This window comes from Phaseolus vulgaris, chromosome 4 (genome assembly GCF_051622355.1).
Source record: "Phaseolus vulgaris cultivar YP4 chromosome 4, ASM5162235v1, whole genome shotgun sequence".
NCBI classification, from domain to species: Eukaryota; Viridiplantae; Streptophyta; class Magnoliopsida; order Fabales; family Fabaceae; genus Phaseolus; species Phaseolus vulgaris.
The window spans coordinates 10,170,847-10,192,425 of NC_143501.1; the positions used below are offsets into that span (position 1 = coordinate 10,170,847).

A 21,579-nucleotide genomic window follows, 5' to 3' on the forward strand; every position below is an offset into this window, starting at 1 on the left:
TAGTATGAATGATTTTATAATAATATAACATTCATGTCAACTATAAGTCAATATAAAATATTCTAACATCCTAAAACTTTGTTTGCCCATAAAAAAACTGACAATGATTCATTTCAATATTTTTCTTTAAGATATTTAAAATTTATACCGGAGACAAAAACTAATTTTGCATAAAGTATAAGGAACAAAAACACGCAAAAAGAAAAATATAGTTGTAAAATTGTTTGATTGATTAAAGAAAAATAAAGGAAAAGAAGACAAAAACAGACCAAAAAAATCATGCAACACAATAAAGTAATTGTTTGTCATCGATTATGTTCTTCTCAATACAATATAATCGTTGTCTTTATTTTATCACAGAGAATATAATCATTGTTTTTGCATGTAAAAACTTACCATAATTAATTATGTTACAAAACATAACTACATATTACGAGGAGAACAACTCTTCTATCCACACTCTATTTCTTCGGCATTTTGTGTATAAATAATTTTATGTAAGAAGTTATATATTTTTTTAAAAAAAATCATAAAAATTTTCACTATTGAATTGATAAAATTCACACTCGCTCTTCAGTTCACTTTTCTACTAGTTCTTCACCATCAATAAGCAAAAGATTATTCTTACTTTATAAATAATTAAAAATTTAAGTTCTAAATATGTAACTGCATTTATATTTAAAAGAAGAAATCTATTTATAATTAGCATATTCACTTGAATAGTATTATTTTCTACATATCATGCTAGTGGTTTACTAGGCATGATTATATAGGACAAATAGAAAATAAATTTGACTAACCTTGTTTCTTGTTGATATAAAAACTTTGAAATTTGAAGATGTGATGTTTATTAATAGTGTTGGTGTTAAAAGATGTTAATCTGTTGTTTAATTTTAGATTTGAGTTGTATTTTGTGTATTTAATACATTGTAAGTGATTTCTTTATTCTATTCTTGATTTGATTAAGTGGGTAATTCATTTAGAAAAAATTAAACCGTATTTAAAATATTAAGTTATGTTTTAACGTTTTAAAAATACTTGTAATTATTCAAAATGTTCTTAAGTTCGCTAATTTTACGAGAAAAAATATTTCAGTTAATTAAAGTTTTGTTTTAATATGTCAATTTTACTTGAACATTTCGAAATCTGATAGTTATATTGTTTTAATTGATTAAAATAATATTTTAATCCATAAAGCCACATTTTAATAAATTAAATTTTGCAACAAGCCCCATTTTTTCTTTAAATGGATTTTAATTTGTTAAACCTTACAATTTTAAATAAGAGTCATCTAAATATATCTTTGTGCAATTAATTTAGAAAATATTTTAAATTATTTTAAAAATTTGAAATAAATTCCAAAGGTGAAAAAAACACTTCTTGGAGTTTGTCTACTAAATTAATGACATCAAGATTATATATTGAGTAAATCACATTGGATATCATATTCGTATATTTGCTTCATATTTTGTGTTTCAACTTGTTTAAGTGATTTTTTTCATTTTATAATTTTTTGGTGTATTTGTTCTTGATTAGGATGATCAAGGTATTGCTCGTAATAGATTTTCACAAGGGAGAAGTAAGAGATCTTGTACAGTAATTTTTTTTTATATTAAGTAGGTTTGTGTTGCTTATCAGGTTTTAGAAGTTGTAAGAAGATTTTGTAGGGTTAAAATTTTTGTTGTGTTGTATTATTTTTTATTTTCTTTTGAGATTATTTAAAGCTTGAAAGTATAGTAGATTGGCCTATTATGAGTGATTAGGAAACTAGATATAATTCTCTCTTGTTGGGACAAACCAATATAACTCTTGATATTTTTCCACTTTCCTTATTTGTTATACATTGCATTCGATTTAAACATCTTACACGTTTATATAAATTAAACAACATTGATATTAACATATTTTGATTGATAAAAGTTGATTTTCTTGAAAGACTATCTTGATTCAAAGAAAATAATTTATTTATTTGTGATTTTTTTAAAGTTCAATTCACCTTTTAACAATTGGTTTAAAAACTAGTTATTGAAAGTTATTTAAAATTTATAAATTCTTTTAATAGACCTGAAAACACTGAAGGTGCTTCAATCAATAAGTAAGTTATCTATGTTTTGTGGGATGAATTGTCAATTTTAGGATGTAAGAAAGGTAATTTTCATTTAATAATTAATATAGGGTATTGGGATGTCATTGTTCCTAAACATACAATTGGTGGTCTTAAGAATGATAAGACATTGGCTTATTGGAGCAATGTAGAAAGTATAAAGCTCAATTTAATTCTAAGCTAAAAACATCATAACATCTACATGGAATTTTTATGAGCTTTTATATATTTATCAATGTAGCAATACTAAGGAGATGTAGGATAGCTTGAAAGTAAAATATGAAAGCAAAATAAATATAAAGAAAGGAAGAAAGAATATTATAGTGCAAAAATATGAAATGTTTAGAATGTAGAAAAGTGAAGCAATTTCAAATATTCATAAAAGATGGACACATATCATAAATAATCTCATTGGATTAGACAAAGTATTTCAGAAAGAGGAGATGAATATTTAAGTACTCAATTCTCTTGTAGATCTTGTCACTCAAAATTTACCATAATATCTTAGTCAAAAGATTTATCCACTAAGAATCTTGCATCTTTGTTTGGAAAGCTGAGACACCCTAAACTCGAAATGAGTAGACTTGTTGAACAAGTTATGACAAAATAAAAAAGAATTTTTGGTAGTTAAAAAAATAATATAACAAGAAGAATTAATTGGAGAGGAATCAATAGAAGTAAGTGACGTTAAAAATCTACACTTTCTTGCAACTTGTAAAAAAGTTTAGAAAATTCTTGAAAAAAAAGAAACAAAGGAAAGAAGTCATTCCATGTGAGATACAATAGTAACAAATACAATATATTTATTGTCAGTGCCACAATTGCTACTCTTTGATTTTTTTTAATTGAAAGTAATTCAGGAAAAACTCTGTCTAGGAAAGACTTGATTTTTAAGTTTGTCCATACGTAACTCACCTCTCTTTACTGGGGGTTTACATGGAATGGTACATGATCAATTCAATATATGTCTTGTCAGTGCCACAATTACTAAATGATCCACGCACACAACAAAAGCCATTATCGGAGCCCACATTCCCAGCTGCAACTAATTACAACAATGAACAACATGATCCTTATTGACATTCATTTGCAGCTGCAACAAATTATTATCAGTCACAACAAGAACCTTATCGACAATTGTTATTAAATAAAGAACTTCAATTTCTCATTTCAATATTATTTGTATACTAATTGACTTTGATTTTTTTATAATTATGTACTGTATATTTTACTTGAAATTAAAATGATTACATCATCAATAATAATAAAAATAAATATTAGTTTATGTTTATAGATTCAACTTTTATGTTGTTGTAGGGTTTAATTTTTTATTTTCTTCATTCTTACAAAAAAAAATTAAATTTTAAACTAAACATTTTTAATTTATTACTTTTTATTTTTATTTTGTAAAAACTCATCTATTTCTTCAATAATTATATTTCTAACTATTTTAAATATTAAAAATACTTTATTTTTTTACAACCAATACATTTATTTTTTTAATGCAACAAAAATTAAAATTATCAATTTTTTTAATTTATTAATTATTTTTCACTTTTTATTTTATTTTATTGGTTCTTAAATTTATTTTTATTTTATTTTTTTTCCATTCACTCTAGACAAAGAAATAAAAATTCTATAAACACTATTCCTAGAAACCAAATTCTAAGAGAGCTTTTATTTCGAAAATACAAAATGAAATTATGGAAAGAAACCGTGTTAGATAGAAAAAAAAAAAGGTACTTAATAGAAAATAATGTTATATGAGAAATTTTTTTTGAAATAATCAGTGTGTCTCTAGATTAGATAGTTTAAAATAAAAATCACTTTTGAAAATGTAATTACTTAAAAGCTACAGGTTTTATATTATTTTATCAAAAAGTTGTTGAACATGTAAAAACTTGACTTCGTTATTTTTTTAGAATTCATTTTTTTTCGTGAAATCACTTAATATAAAATGATATGTCATTTATTCACAAGTTAAGTTCTGTTAACATCAGTAAACAAGGTTTAACCTAATCAAATTGGGGACAGCTTCTTCCTCCACCTCCATGACTTCTTCCGGCACTTTCATAAACTTTTAAAAGACTAAAATTGTCTTTCATTAAAAAAGATAAAAATAAAAATTTTGTTTTACATTTTTTCTGCGAGTGAAAAAGAAGGTGCTTAGTATGGTGGTAGTGTAGCGGTTCTTGCGGTGGTAGTTGCAGTAGTGGCGGTGGTAACGAGTTGATGGTGTCAGCAGTGTCACAATTGGTTGGCTCGTCATTCTCATTCTCTGGTAAGTTCTTGTTCCTTAAATACTCATTTTCAGATTAGTTAATTCGTTGGATCAACGGATCAAACAATCAGGTGTCTTACGCAAAAAAACTAAAATGTCCCAAATTAGATAATCCGAATGTATACCAGTTCCAGAACATACCAAACTCACACTTTCGGATTGTATAATCTGGTACAAATGAACTATGGATTACACAATCCCGAAGTCATTTTAGAACTTCAAATATGCCTTACGGATTACATAATCTGGAATTCATTTTGCTGTTAAATTGACTTATGGATTACGCAATCCAGAAGTAAGTTTAGAACTTCAAATATGACTTACGGATTACATAATCCAGAATTCATTTTGCTGTTAAAATTTGACTTACGGATTACACAATCCGGAAGGCATTTTAGAACTTCAAATATGACTTACGGATTACATAATCCGAAATTTATTTTGCTATTAAAATTTAACTTACGAATTACACTATCCGAAAGTCATTTTTAAGTTGTCAAATCTTTTATGAATGAAGGTGTAAGTATGGACATGGAGGTTGGATTGATTTGAAAAAGATTCGATGAAGTAGAAATGATATGTAGTATGGAAGAATTAATGAATTTTGTGCATCAACATGAATTGGTTGAAGGGGACTATGGTACCCATTTTAAAACAGATGAGGTGAAAAAAAAAATCATTTCATTCATGTTTATTGCTATAATTTTAAGAAGTGATTTTGCAATATTGTTAGAATAACTTCGTATAGGTGTTTCCTTCGCGAGAAGACTTACTTGAATGAGTCCGTAGGGTTGGTTATGGACTTGGTTTTGTTATTGTCATTATTAGGTCTGACATAGCAAATGGAAAGCAAGGGAGAAAGATATATGTCTTGTTAGGCTGTGAAAGGGGGGTAGTTACAAAAAGTACAAAGATGGTTTGGAGGTTAGTGTAACTGGTACTCGAAAATGCCAATTTCCCTTTAAATTGCGAGGTAAACCTGTTGGAAAGGTCAATGTTGGGTACTTAAAGTAATATGTGGTACTCATAATCATGATTTGTATGATAGACTAGTTGGTCATCCATATGTAGGCAGATTAAAAGCGAATGAACATTCAATGCTTGCTGATATGACTAAAAGCATGGTAAGTCGGGTAACATACTACGTACTTTGAAGGAGAATAATAAGGATAATATGACAACAATAAAGCAAGTATACAATGCAAGATACTCGTAGAAGAGATCAGTTAGAGGATCAAGAACTAAATTACAACAGTTAATGATGTTGTTAGACCGTGACAACTATCTTCACTGGAGTATGTGTCATAAGTCTTCCAATATTGTTAGTGATATTTTTTGGACTCATCCTGATGCTATGAAACTCTTGAATGCATTTAACATTGTATTCTTGATGGATACGACTTACCAAACAAACAAATATCGATTGCCTTTGCTTGAGATTGTTGGTGTGACTTGTACACGTTTGTCATTTTCTGCTGGTTTTGCGTTCTTATCTAGCGAGAAAGAAAAGAACTTCAAATGGGCACTACAAAAAATTAAAGTGTCACTTTTGACATCATATGTGGGGCCTAAAGTCATTGGTTGTGATAAAGATCTTTCTTTGATGAATGTCATTAATATTGTGTTTCCTAAAACAACAAATCTTCTTTGTTAGTTTCTCATCAATAAGAATGTTAAAGCAAAGTGTAAAATGTTGGTAGACTTTGTCGAGGCTTGGCAAGTTGGGATGGATTCATGGAGGACTATCATTGAATGTACAAAGAGTGTCAAACATGTCACCAAGTGGTGATCAAACTGTAACCACCTTTGATCAATGACATGTGCACCAGGACCCTCAGCCGACATCAGTGATGGTGGAATGTTCTGCTTGTAGCCAAATTGGCACAACACACGCTCGAGAATATGTCTTTGTGATAAACTGCCCAATCGTAGGTGACCAGAGAATAACTGCTCAAACTGCTTCATGTTAAAATAGGATGCATTTCCCAACTACTCATATAGATGTGTAAGTGTTGTTGCTCCTCGTGCGTATCCACGACACATATGTAGGTTGTTGAATAACAACAAGTACGAAACAGATACAGAGGTGACACTTTTATCTACAAAAATAGTGCATCCAAGCAGATGCAACAAGTAAGCCTTGGAAACACACTCCCAAGCCTCCTAAGCGCAACATTTCTCGTATATATCTCAGAGACAACTCAATCGTACGTGGATTACATAATCCAAAACCCTAACTAAACAACCACACATACTAGATTACGTAATTCATAACTTATTGCAACCCTAAACCCTACCGGATTACATAATCTGAAACTTTTTTAAACCCTAAACCCTATAGGATTACGTAATTCAGAACCTAACTAAAAGCCCACCGAATTACGTAATCCGGTATCTATTTGTGCGAAGAAACTACCGAACTACACTATGCCCTTTCAAATATTTCCGCCAGATTACACTTAAAAATAAAAACCAATGAAATTACTAACCAGTGAACGAAGAGGGCAATGGTGAATGATGGAGAAGGAGAGATTTAAGAGAATGAGAGCTTTGAGAGAAGGAGAAAGCTTTGAAGTTGGTGGGAGAGGGGCAGGAGCTGCGCAGCGCTGGGAGAGTGAAAGGTGTTGAATATGGTTGTTGCCCCTTCAAGACATGTGTTTGATGAAGACTTTTATGTACAATTCTTGTATATTTCTTTTTGCTTTAAGAATGTCTTAGGTAGTGTTTAGAGGTTGTTTAAGAGTAGGCTTTTTGCTGAGTAACTCACCTCCTAACCATTCGCCATGTGATAAGAACAAGCATAACATTTCTTAAACTGTTTTTCACATGTTTTACAAAAAACATGTTTACTGCATAAAAATAAATTTGTTCTTTTCTAAATAAACAAATTCATTTTTAAACTGATGCCTTGGCTAAGTCTTGTGAAAATTAGATTTTGTGCATCAAGTATTTTGACTAAGTCTTCTACCTTTCAAAACGACTGTGTTTTAAATAGTTAAGCTTTTTCTGTTTTCGTTTTGAAAAATAAATCTGTTCATCTGTAAATGAATAGATTCTTTTTTACTCTGGTGCCATGACTATCTTAAACGGTTTTCAGTTTTGTCCCTGCACCAGAATGGCTGACTAAGTCTCCTCACATAACAAATTCTCTAACTGTTTTTGAAAATAAATCTGTTCATTTTATTTTCAATTTGTTCATTTTATTTTCAATCTGTTCATTTTATAACAGCTTTAACTGTTTTTCAAAAATCTGTTAGAAGTTGGTTTTCTATAAAATGAAAACTTGTTTCTGAGTTTAAACAATCGATCATACATTTGTAAAAACAAGTTTTGCATCAGAGAATTGAGGAATTACAAGGAACTAGCATCTGTTCTTAAAAGATTTTGAAAATCACAAAGTGTTTGTTCTTGTTTGGTTCCAAAAGCTTGGTGAGAGGTGTTGCTACTGTTCTAGCAATCTGTTCTACTGGTTTAAGGCAGATTTCTGCATCCTCAATCAGGTGTAATCGTTTCACATTTCTTTTCTTGTAAAAGTTTGGTTGTACACTCTTCTTGATAGGGTTTCTTGAAGAGTGTGTGTGCTGAAATAGGGCTTTTCAGCAAGTGTACCTAAGTTCTTATAAGTTTCAAGAATAGTGGGATTTGTGTTTGTTTGAAGTGTGATTTAGTGAATTTCACCTTGGTTTAGGTGAAGACTGGATGTAGCTCAGTTGAGTGAACCAGTATAATTGCCTTGTGTTCATTCTCCCTTAATCTCTTCACTTAAATTTCTGCATATGTGTTAAACTGTCAAGAAATAAATTTGTTCAATCAATAATAAATCTGTTCTTTCTGGGCTCGGTTCATACTGTTCTTAATTTCTGGAAAAACTGGTTGATTCTGAAAAGAACATCTATAATCTGTTAAAAGTCATTGGAACAAATTGATTGTGATAGGTTACTCAAGTAATTGTCAAAGCTATTAATTGAACCTTAATCAATTGCTTAAAATTGAAGCTTGCTGTTTTGTGATTCACTACTTTTCGTTCTAATATCAGTGTGTGTGTGTATCTGGAAAATCTATCTGCATAATCTTGTGATTAACCTTGCTGTATAAACGTTTTTTTTCAAACACAAACAGTGCCAAAGTAAATCTGTTCATTTCCAAATAAATTGATTTATTTTCTGTAAACTGTGTTAAACACTGTTTCTGCGAGAATTTTTTAAAAGGTCAATTCCCCCCCCCCCCCCCCTCTTGAGCTTTGTCACTATTAAACCCAACAAAAGAAACCCGAGAAAGAGAAAGTAGAAGTAGGTTAAAATTATATTTTAATTTTTTAAATATTTTTTACTGAAGGGTATAATAGTAAATGCGCTTTTAGTATAGGATGGCGGAAGAAGTCATGGAGGTCCTCAAGTTTGTTTTATAAATCCATGTGGGTACTGCACCCAACCCCCCCCTTTCACAGCCTAACAAGACATATGTCTTTCTCCCTTGCTTTCCATTTGCTATGTCATACCTAATAATGACAATAACAAAACCAAGTCCATAACCAAGCCTACGGACCCATTCAAGTAAGTCTTCCCGCGAAGGAAATACCTACACAAAGTTATTCTAACAATATTACAAAATCGCTTTCAAATTATAATGCAATAAACATGAATGAAATGAAATTTTATTCACCTCATCTGTTGTAAAATGGGTACCATAGTCCCTTTCAACCAATTCATGTTGATGCACAAAATTAATTAATTCTTCCATACTACATATCATTTCTACTTCATCGAATCTTTTTGTAATCAATCCAACTTCCATGTTCATACTTACACCTTCATTCATAAAACATTTGACAACTTAAAAATGACTTCCGGATAGTGTAATCTGTAAGTTAAATTTTAACAGCAAAATGAATTCTGGATTATGTAATTCGTAAGTCATATTTGAAGTTCTAAAATTCCTTTCAGATTGCGTAATCCATAAGTCAAATTTAACAGCAAAATGAATTTCGGATTATGTAATCCATAAGTCGTATTTGAAGTTCTAAACTTACTTCCAGATTGTGTAATCCATAAGTCAAATTTTAACAACAAAATGAATTTCGGACTGTGTAATCCATAAGGCATATTTGAAGTTCTAAAATGACTTCCAGATTGCGTAATCCATAGTTCATTTGTACCGGATTACACAATCTGGAAGTGTGAGTTTGGTATGTTCCGGATCCGAGATACATACGAATTATCTAATCTAGAACTATAGTTTTGTGCGATCTATTGATCAAGCGGATTAACTAATTCGAAAATGAGTATTTAAGGCACAAGAGTTTACTAGAAAATGAGAATGACAAACCAACCAATCGTGACACTGCCGACACCAGCACGATCATTACCACCGCAACTACCACCACAATGCACCACTTCAAAAACCACCACATCAAACACCTTCTTTTTCACTCGCAAACAAAATGTAAAACAAAACTTTATTTTTATAAAAGAATTTTAGTATTTTAAAAGTTTATGGATATACTGGAAGAAGTCATAGACGTGCACGAAGAAGCTAACTTGAGGCTCTTTCCGAATAGTGTCACCTTCCGAGAACCGTCTTAGACCCCACCATTTGAAGAGGTTACTTTTTGAATTTATTTTCGTTGTCGTTAATGCTAGTTTATTCCAGATTAAATCATTTGGAAAGTTTCCCATGTACACAATCTAAAACCTATTTTGAAAATTTGTACACATTCCGACGGAATGTATTTCTAAAATATATTCTAGAATTCACATTTAAAATATGTATTTTGAGTTCTAAAATGTAAAAATTTAACTTTTAATATTCTAAAATATTGAACGTGGAAAAGCGATACACTTACCACCTACCACCGTCAGCAAGCACATAATCTTGTCAAAGTATCCAAATACCCAACATAAACACACTGAATGCCCACAAGTGATAATTTATTTTTAAAAGGGTAAAATTGAAATTTTTTTATAAGGCTACATCTCAAAAATACGGAGGTGCAAAAAGAAAAACTTAAACATATCCCAAAATTTTGTATAGGGCTAGTCAATTTAAATTATATTTGGATAAAAAAGAAGTAAGCCATAAATAACTTATAAATGTCAAGAATCAGCAAGCATTTGGGTGTTTTAAGTCGTCAACAACACAATTCTATCAATGATTCGACACTTAATTCACATGAAAAACTAGCAACTATCATCCATTTTAGAGAGCCTTTAGAAATCTTTTAACGAAACCAATTTATGCTTATTTTATAGATAGAGTATCACAGCTAAAAAATTAAAATTTGTTATTACTTTTAGCTAATTTCAACAAGTGAGCTTGAATAAATTAGTAATAAAAACTTACATGAAAAGGAAATAAAACAAATTAATGAGAATTACAATTTTCATAAACTAAAATTAATTTATTCAATTTTCTTATAAACTCTCGTCTAAATTCTAGAAAATTATGGTGCACAAATTATGAGAAATAGGATTCATTTTATCTAGAACAATATGATGTTTTTCTCTAAATATTTCTTGAAAAATCAACCTATCATAAACTGGCGGTGATAAGTTCTTGCATTTATTTATACAGGCTAATGCACATAAGCAGGGGAAAAACAAAGGATTTGGATGCTTCAAACAATTTTTAAAATAAAATACACGACTTACTTTTTACAAAGCAATGAAATAAAATACAAATCATGATAGACTGCCCTCCCCATCGAAAAAAAAAAGACAAATAATATAAATTAATAAAAAAATCATCACAAGAGTAGTGTGAATAATAATATATAGAAAAAAAATACAAGTGATTTCCCCCACAACCAGCCACCCCCTTCCCCCTCCCTCTCCCCCTCAAGTTCCTCGTTTATGTGTAGGAAAAATTGTCCACAACCTACTGCATCTTTTATACTCTGGCAAATAGAATTTTCAACATTCAGTTTTGTAGCTCACTGAATGTATAATAGCTACTTTGTGTTGATAATGGGTTACTATTTTAGATATTTTGTACATGAAAGGGACTGATCAACAAAAGCTCCAACTGGTAAACGATTGGTTGAAATGGTGTGAAGATATGGCAAAGATAAACTGACACAAAAAGTAGAAAGTTGTAGCTATTAAGAGGTCTTCCTTTTATTCTCAACTGGAAGTTAAGAGGTCGACTTGCCAAAGTCCCGGTTGAAAAGCAGTGTAGTGGACATTTTTTCCTTTACCTATAAATGATACAGAATGTATACACAGCACTACATCTTACACTATGATGCTTTTATCTACCTCTCCTAGAACAGCCAGTGTTTCCTCTTTGGTTTAGGCTGGATAGGTGCATCTATAACAAAAGGAGATGTAATAATCAATGACTAATAAAAGTCATATTCAACACACCAAAAGTAATTGAGTTTCAAATCTAAAGATAGACCAAGTTTGGTGGACAAACCTCGGATTTCATACAATGAATTGTAATGAACCTCAGACCAAAAGCTCAACCACAGTTCTGCATCATTAAGGAAATAAATGGAGAAATGGAAACAAAAAAGTAAGATAATACTACTAGTACTCACATTTTCAAAATTAAAGATCTCAAAATATTTCAATTGATTTTATAAGTGTGTCAATTTATGAACATAAATTGGTTAGAAGAGGCTAGTACTTTTATCTTGGCTTAAGGAAAAAAGCATGGCAACTTTGGTTGGAATTATATATTTTACACACAACATGCTTTCTTTTGGGGGAAAGGGTAAAGGGTAATGCCATTCAGAAACTGCAATCCTTTCTTCAAACAAAATACTAAAAAAAGTAAAAAGTAAAATTATGAGGCATGTGATCACTATTAAGTTCTTCCTTGCTCATAATAAAAACTATTAAGATTAAATGAAGTTATGACAGGGTAAGAAAATTATGATGTTGGCCTTACCACGCTGTGGTGCTTGGTACAATGGCATAATTTCGATAAAACAAGTGTCTCTGAACGATGTTAGAAGGCATATCTTTGCAGCAAACTACATCAGAAACAAGAAACATTATTGGACATTTTGGACGAATCACACAACAAAGATATATTAACAATAAAACAAAGCATCAAGTTGTCAATAGAATATATGTCGTAAAAGTCAGTAATTTGATAGTGCAAAATTCAGTTTCGGCAAAGAATAGACTCATTGCATGAATATCAATGGCATAAATACTTCATTACTATAACATTGTGCATTTTTTCCTTCTAATAAAAATCACAGCATAAGCAAAGTCGACTATATTTTGTTTTGAGTGCATCTAAACAGGTAGCAAGGTTCTCCGTCATCAACATGCTTGAATAGATAGGAAACCATGATACTTATCATTTAAGCTCTTCAATAACCAAAACTAATGAGGGGAGAAGCAGAAGTTGGGAATACCATACAATATCATTTTTCTTTAAACAAAAATACTAATTAGGGTTTCCCTTACAAATCTTCAAAGTAGCACATATATCCATGCCAATGCAATCTAATGGACCAGGCAATAAACCATACAGTGAAATTTGACCCAAAACATAAAACAAATTTATTCATTAGGTTTATGGTTTTCTTCCACATTTATAGTCCTTTTTTCCATTCCTTTCATATGTGAATTTTTCTACATCCACATCTCACTCACACCAGTATTCCCAAATAGTTTTATCTTCACTGTCTTGGCAAAAGCAATTCAGGTTAGCTAGCACATTAAATTTCTGATTAACCACATACAGTTCACCTACATTTCATATTTAGCATGATCTTCCTCAACCTACATTTCATAAACACACATAATATATATTCATTCAACTCCAAAATAGAAGCTTGGATACAACAAAATAATCTTTCAACTAGTAATACAAGACAAAAATCGCCACATAAACCCCTCCAAGAAAAGCGAATAGATTAACAGTCAACTATAAGGCATCAACCTACTAAAGGAGCCAAATATAAAAAAAAGTATAGTAAACAAACATACACACACGAATTAAAATATAAAATGTTTAGATGCAATACATGTTATCTAATACTAATGCATTACTATGTTAATAATAGCTTTCGCTAGGTGGCATGCCATTTTGTCTGTTTTATCATTCTATAACCCAGTTGGACAAATATCCACAGTTGAGAAGGTACAAAATTATCTTTTTTCTTTAAAAGTTCTCCTTCAGTTAAAAATCAAATTGAACCTTTTCATCTTATTTTGAAAAGAAATTTCTAATTATTTAAGAAAAAAAGAATAAAAATAATAATCAATTGGTAGCATCCAACAAAAGTAACAAACAGTTTGAAATAGCAGGACTAACATTATCAGCAGCTGCCTGTAAAGTAACATGGTCCCCCCATTCTCCAGATCTGCCAAGCATTATAATACGGTAAATACAGTATATTTGATGAAAATGATACTTAAAGAATCCACAAATGTGATGCCTCGTATTAAATATAATAGTTTAAGTAATGGCTTATTAGAAAGATACATACTTAGCCATCTTCTTGTGGTATTTTTTGTACTTCATTGGAACATAGCATTCATACAAGGAACGGCGATCTTTGAGCTGGCAAAGAGAAACCTTACGCAAATAAGTATCTCAAATTTTCCATTTGCAATATTTAATATAATTGATAAATTTCATATTGTTCCACCACTTAGAACAAAGGATTTGTACCACTTCCTTCACATGATTTAAAAATAATTTTTATTACTAAATATGCCAGTAACTTAACCTAGATCTATAATTTCTTCCCTTGGAGGACACTTCTAGTATACAGTTAGTATTTAAACTAATACCCAGACACTGTAAAAGAACAAAATGTTCCTTTGTATCTCCCCTTCCCACTCCTTTCTTTTAATATGCTTTTATTGATTCAAAACTGTTCATCTACAAATCAACATCTTTAAATCTGTTAACCTAGTAAAACAACCACAAGCCATGAAAACCAAATTTCAACATTATAGCTTGCCGTATTTTCTGGGAATTATTCTTTCCATGACAAACATTACTACAACATACCTGTTTCACTATCTCCTTGCGAACATGCTTGTGGTGTTCAGGTGACCTATAAAGCTGATCAGAGAGTGCACGGAACTGCAATGTAGGGAGAATAATTATCACAAATTCAAAAGGATATTGTGATATAATGCTTATGCCTCATGTGTAGTTGTTAAAATAACCCACCTGACAATTTCCATCGCCTGATACTTTGACTTCACATAAACCATAGACATTCAATCTAAAGAAGTGAAGAGAGAACAGGTTTAATACCTTCAACAAAGATAAAACCATTGCAAGAATGTCTATTACATTTACAGGCTAAACTTATCAACATTATTTTATAAAAAATAAAAAAATGTAGATTCCTAAGACATCAATGTGTTGGTCAACTTTGAATGAACAATGGTTCAAAAACCCTAATCTTGTGTTATTAATGGTTCAGAATGTATAGTCTTTCTATCCTTAACAAACAGTACCTGTCAAAGAGGAAAACAAAACCCAGTAATTACTTACATGTTCAATTTTGATAGATGGGATGTTATTTGATTTTGAAATCTGAATATTATATTCATAACTCTGTTCCTTGGTGTATTTCTAAAAAGTAATTTTTTTTAATCTTAGCAATTAATATCTTTTTGAAACAATTTTTTTTCTTCATTCGAATTAACTTGAATTCTTTCAATTTCTTATCGATTTATGTTTTTTTTTTCTAAATTAAAGAAGGAAAAGACTAACTCCTGAAGTTTAAGTGAAAAAAATGAGAAAATAGAATCTAGATTCATCTATCTATAAGCTCTATAACTTGTAATGGAGCTTATACTTTGATAGAAAGGTTATTATCACTTGAATAAATAAGATGGAAAAAATACACTGTATTCAACTTACACTGTTTTACCTTTTATATATATGTATACAAAAGAGGCAAGGTACTTATTTGAAACCCTAACCCTAAAGTTGGGTACATACAAAAGAAATAATGATAAAATAACATTACATTTCAACATTATCATATATAGTTGACGAGTGAGATGAAGATCAGTTCATTGGAGACCATAAATGAAAAAATAATAAAAATTCATTCCGCTTCTATATCTTACATATATGGTCCTTTTTCCCTGCTGTATCTCTTTCACATTTAAGAAAAGTGTGGAATCTTGGTATATTATTCTAAATAAATTCACAGAATTTGGGGAACTGTTTTCCTTAGATGACATGATAAAGGATTGTTGGAAAACATATCTTAACCTTGTTCTGGAATCTATAAAGAAACAATCCAATTAATCAAAACACAAAATGAAGATGGTGAATACGATTTTGCACTTCTCCACAAATATAATTTGTTTCTTTATTCTAAGCAGTTATTCTATTCTTGGTAATCAAGAATTTAATCTTATTAACTCTTTGGTTCAAGAATTTATATATAATTGAAGTGACACAATAAAAGCTTTTTCTATTCTTTCATTAACTGATTTATGCCATAGGATTCCATTCAACCCATGGGTGGGAACTAATTATTTGTTTCGTTTATAAATATTTTGGATTGATTCAAAATGATGAAATTATTATCTGGTCTTGTGTCCATTTTTCCAGCCATTTTAGATACAATTTCAGAATATGCATATATAGTCTCTATATCATTAACAAACAGTAGCTGTTAAACAGAAAAACCAAGTAATTACTTGCATTGCATGCTGAAATCCTGATACAAAAAGGTTCCAATTGATTTCACCCCATGACTTTTCTTTTACATTTCATTTTCACTGATGATGAGCTATTGCAAATCCCTAACTTTGTTTATTCCAAGAGATAGAAAGAATGCCAAAATACTGCTCTCATCAGCAGTTATTTGTAGCAGCTTAATTTTTTTTAATTTTCCAACCTCTACTACATTACCTCCCAAATTTGCTGCTATAACTAAAGCTTGCCTCCAATCCAACTCTCTATTTGACCACAATGAACATGTCTATCCCAACTCATTATCATTTAAGTAGTCGTTCGTGTTGTATTTTCTGTTTCTAGTTCTTCAAATGAAAAATATTTACTTGACCAGTTTTGCTTTAAATTATAAATTGTAAACAATAAAAGTTCTTCTTTTCTGCCCATCGCCATTGTTTTAACATCCATCTTTTAGCAAAGGGGTGGACAGAAACTTACAGTTTTAGAATATTCACATAAGAAATAGTATATTTAATATAGGAGAAACACACACCTCTGAAGCAGACGCTGGTGATCCATACTGGCATCATTTACAGTGGGGAAAAAGGAATTTATCCGGGGAACATGCTGTAATTTCACGAAGTTTTAATTAGAATAAATTACAAACAAAAATAATCAAAATTAAGATATAATTCCCTCCAATGCTTATCAAGGAAGGGGGAGAACAATTACACACTTTTTGTCTTATTTTATGAGATGACAAGCCGATGAAGTATAAGTTATTATACCACAGAATACAAACAAATCGAAACTAAGCCAAATCTAGAAGGTGTACTGGCAAAGAAAGGAAGAAGTAAATAACAATGCTAGAACCGTTTTATCCTTTCAAAGCATTATATACGTCGTGAATCAATTCTCCCAAAAGCTGAAACTGTTGGGTGAAACTGTGTGACCTATTTTATATTTAACTCAACTCGCCCAAGAACCTCAAGGCTTGAACATAAGGGATATTGAATTGTGTTGCTAAATTTTGAATTAAATTATAAGGGACATGCGGGGTAAAAACAGTAATCCCTTTATGATATAATTAAAACATGTATTAGTAATCTGTTCTGTTTCAAGTATATTATATTTTATTTTCAAAAAAATAAAATAAAATAAAGTTCCATATTTATATACATTCTCACACTAAACATGGTAGGGTCCGAGACTCATCCTTTAAAGACTTATGCCCAACCAATGAACTTTAGACTACTTGAGCCAATAGATTACAAAACATGTTAAATGGTCCATAATCCATTCAATAATATATGGTGATTTAGTCCAACCAATTCATTAACCTTTAGCTTTTATCTTGGATGGTTAGATGATAAACAGATTGAATTTCCACCCCTATTGAACTGGACAATGAACCTATCTATCCTAACTTTTTGTTAAACTTTAACTTTTATTTAGAAAGAATGGGATTAAAAGGATCAAAATCTAGACCACATAGTCATAGAGTAACTTTATTAAAAGCTTAAGCTATTAGTATCTAGAAAGATAAGTAAAATTTATAATGCAGGCTTTCATATAACCATAACAGGTCAAACACTCAAAATCTAAAGTTTTAGTCAGGGAAATAGCTGAAAAGTAGGAATTCTAGGGGGAATTCTTACAGGAACAGGTTCCAAGTTGGTAAGTCGCCGGGCAACTGCTCCATCTAATTTCGCATACTCTTCAGACAGCACAAGAGCAATCATCTGGTCATCCTCCACATCCTGCTGACTGCTAAGAGATGTTGAACCAGAACTTTCACCGGAATACTCAGTCTGATTTCCATTCCTCATATCCTGAGTCAGAACTTGAAGTTTCGACCCACAGAAAAATTTTCACAACAATCAACAGCAACTGAACCTGAAATACCATAAAAATCCCACGGTCATGAAAGATTTCACAATCTTGAATCTGTCAAACAATTGATGATCTCACTACATCTTTCCCAAAAGTCTAGTTAGAACACCGAACAAAGCATCGCAAACATACACAATGCAACAATTGAGAGGTGAAATCGGTGACTCCAAAAGCATATAATGGGGATGATAAAAAGAATTATAATGCGAAATGCTCAAATACGATAATCATGCCCCATTTCATGAACCGTATCAACGACGTAACACAACAATTCGCAAATCCTTCTAACCACATACGCTAAAATAACAATATAAACAGACCGATACATATTGATCATAAATGAATGGCATTGAAAATCGGATCCAATATTCTGATCACAACCCATAAAAACATTCACAAAAGGGTTCCTGAATAATCAACGAATTCTAATCCCGAGAAATAAATATAAGAATTTGTATTTGAAATTATATTTAAGAAAAGGAAAAGAAGAAGAAAAACCTTTTGTGATTCTGATGCGAGTGAAGGATGATTTGTTGATGCAAATCGGGATTCAAGGAATGGGTACGGTGAAGAAGAAGGTAGCAGTGACCTGTGAGAGTTAAATACAAAAGGTTTCAATTCCGCGTTTTTTCGGTTGGTGAGAGACGATAACTTGAATGTCAATGCGGACGACACGTTGTTTTTCTTACTTTTTCGATGCCCATTTCTTTCGTGAACCATTGCGAAAAGTTCCTTTAATCATAACCATCAGATATATTATTAAACATTGAACGCACCAGATTCAAAGATTATAGAGTTAAACAACACAAACTTTATTAGTTAAGTATAATTAATTAAATAAATTAATCTAATAATCAAACTAAATCTTCGTTATATATGTGAATTTTGTTTCTATTTCTGGTAAGACAGCTAAGTAATTTTCTTTTATTTATAATGAGGTATTTTTTTGTTTTGAAACTCATAACTCAATGAGAGTTCTAATTTTAAAGACACTTTTAAGGATTGAAAGAGAATATAAATCATCATTGATTTCAATTCTTAAAGTAATGTGAAACTATTAGGTCTACCATACAAAACTCATAGTTGAGGATCTCGACCCTTATACGTCGAATGAAAATTTGTTCTGATACACTTAATAGTCTCACATCGCTTAGGAGTATAGTAACTTAGCCATTAAAACATGAACAAAGATGATTTCTCGAGGCGTGAGTGATCACTATCTGTGGTGTATTGTGCAAATCTCCTAGGATACAAGAGGAACTTCTCAAAAATTTCCAAGAATCAGAACTAGCAAGTTACTCTTAAAAGAGTAAGAATCCAATAAATCCATAAATATTATAATTAAACTAAAAGAATTAAGAGGAAGAGAGAAAGAGAGGAAGATGAAGCATGAGTGCGAATTGGAGAAAGGGTGCACAATGAGTGAGTGATGCTTGGAGCAAAGGAGAAGACTAATATTTATAGAAGGAAAAATAACATCATCCCACTATGTGAGCAAAATTGCTTCCCACCATCAAGGCTCTTCATAGTAGTTGTAAAGAAGAAGATTGAGTCTTCCCGGAGAGTGTAGAGGGGATATGAATTCGTTGAAAGCACATTCTGGATTCCGTTGAGAGCATGTTTTGAGTGACTCATTCAAGATATGAACCGATCCTCTTAGGTTGCGGAACGTTGGGAATCTATCCCACGTTCATCCTCTTCAAGCATGGGTTTCATAAGTTTATGAACAACCTGTGCCTTATAAGCAACTCGTGCCTTTGCAATTTCACAACAAAGAGTCGAGACCGATGATAATTTATATGATCTTCCTCACTTAAACTACCAAAATATCTTTTAAAAACAAAAATATGAAAAAAATTTAAGTTCCAAATCAAACAATATTAATATATTTTTAAATATCTCACCCGTATATTTTTATATTTTTTTTAATCGCAACATTTTCATTCTTGATGGAAATATGTTTCTTTCCTATATAATATTTTATAATAGACATGAGTAATTATTCCTATATTCTTCACGCTAGAAATCACCAAATAATATATATACTTTCAGTACAAAAGTATTGAAATATTTTTTTAATATAATAAAATAAAACATTCTTAATACAATAAATTTAATTTTATTAGTTTTTTTAACCGTGTTAAGGATCCGTTAAACGTGTATTAGAGATATTTTATCAATATTAATTTTGACATGTTAAAAGGACATTTATATTAACTTAGAAATTTGTGTTGTTTGTCTTGATCTCTTGGATTGGAAGGGTATATTGGAATATACAGTGAGGTAACAAAGTTTGACCCCAAAATTGAATTATATGTGGTTTGGTAGAGTTAGTTTAGGTAGTTGATATGTGGTTTTTTGTTCCTAAATGGAGGGTATATTATAATGTTTTTGGAGTAATATTTTATAATAGTTGATTGGAAAATGAGGGTTTGTATTTAATGTTTTGTGGAAAATTAACTATGATTTTGTGAGTTTTTTTATATATATAATGTTAATGTGATGGTTAACATAGTTAATTGGCAAGCTAACTTTGTACTTTATTCTACATTTTTTTTTGTTTTAGTTTGAATTATGAAAATCAATTTGTTTGATTTCCAAATTAATAAAATAAACAAACATTTTCCCTTTTACTATTCATGACAATTAGCAATCAAACCTTGAAGTGAAAGTGGAACAAAGCCTCAGAAGTATCACTCGATTCTCAAAATATAATTACAAATAACATTCTTACTAAGGATTAAAAAAAAAACTAGTTCTTAAATGGACAACATAATAAACAATTGCATCTCCAAAACGAAGTTGGTACCTTACAATCTAGTTCTTCATAATTTTTTAACTTGATATAACTTTAAATGTCTCATAAAAAAAAATTGTATGCAGCAATTGATTCATCAATTTTGTTGCCACCTTTTTCATTGGTTATATCAGCGTACAAGTTTTTAGTCAAATTTAGTGTTATAAGAATTAAACTATTGAAAACCTTGCTTTAAAGAATTACCAAGTTTTTAGCTAAATTAATTTCTTCTTATGTCAAATTTATCTCTAGATATTGTACAAAATTTTGGTTGGTCTTATCCTACAAATTAATTATTCCATAATTAATAAGAATTTAGTAAACAAAATAGTGACACATTTAATATGGGGTTGCTCTTAATTATCACCCCAAATTTTTGGAATTTAGGTGTCAATTTTGCCCTTCTTTCTTCTAGCAATAGGTTGATTTGATGGAATGGATCCCGTGAAAAAGAAAAAATACAAGAAGTACAATAGGTTGATTTGGTGGAATGGATCTCGTGAAAAAGGAAAAATACAAGAAGTGCAGTAAGATGATAGGTTTTGTTAGTTAGACGTATTGACAAAGATTTTTACAAACTAAGTTTGAAAATTTTCTTCTTCTTAAGTTAGAGCGACAATTATAACTTGCAATATACCAAGAGATGAAGGAAAGAAATGACTCAAGATGTTTATATATTTTTTTTTGTCTAAAACATAGAATACGTATAATTCTCAAACAACTATTTGAGTTCCACTAGTATAATAATTTTGCAAAATACAAGAGTATTTTTTTCGACTCATAACCACTCTTGGCTAATATGTACGTGTATTGTTAACAACAAACCACTCTCAGCTAACATGAGTATTGTTTAACAACAAACCACTCATGGTGATGGAGGACCATCTG

General features: G+C 30.5%; 1 protein-coding gene across 1 annotated transcript; it reads right to left on the reverse strand.

The window, feature by feature from the left end:
- Positions 1-11,006: 11,006 nt before the first annotated feature.
- Positions 11,007-18,617, reverse strand: LOC137837181 (Cysteine proteinases superfamily protein). The gene is made up of 10 exons (XM_068646072.2): positions 18,393-18,617; positions 17,660-17,897; positions 16,555-16,628; positions 14,529-14,583; positions 14,364-14,438; positions 13,834-13,907; positions 13,659-13,707; positions 12,276-12,360; positions 11,799-11,855; positions 11,007-11,690 (listed from the first exon to the last, which is right to left on the reverse strand). The coding sequence occupies exons 2-10, from the start codon at positions 17,828-17,830 to the stop codon at positions 11,644-11,646; spliced, it is 687 nt and encodes a 228-aa protein (XP_068502173.1). The 5' UTR covers positions 17,831-17,897; positions 18,393-18,617; the 3' UTR covers positions 11,007-11,643.
- Positions 18,618-21,579: the final 2,962 nt, after the last annotated feature.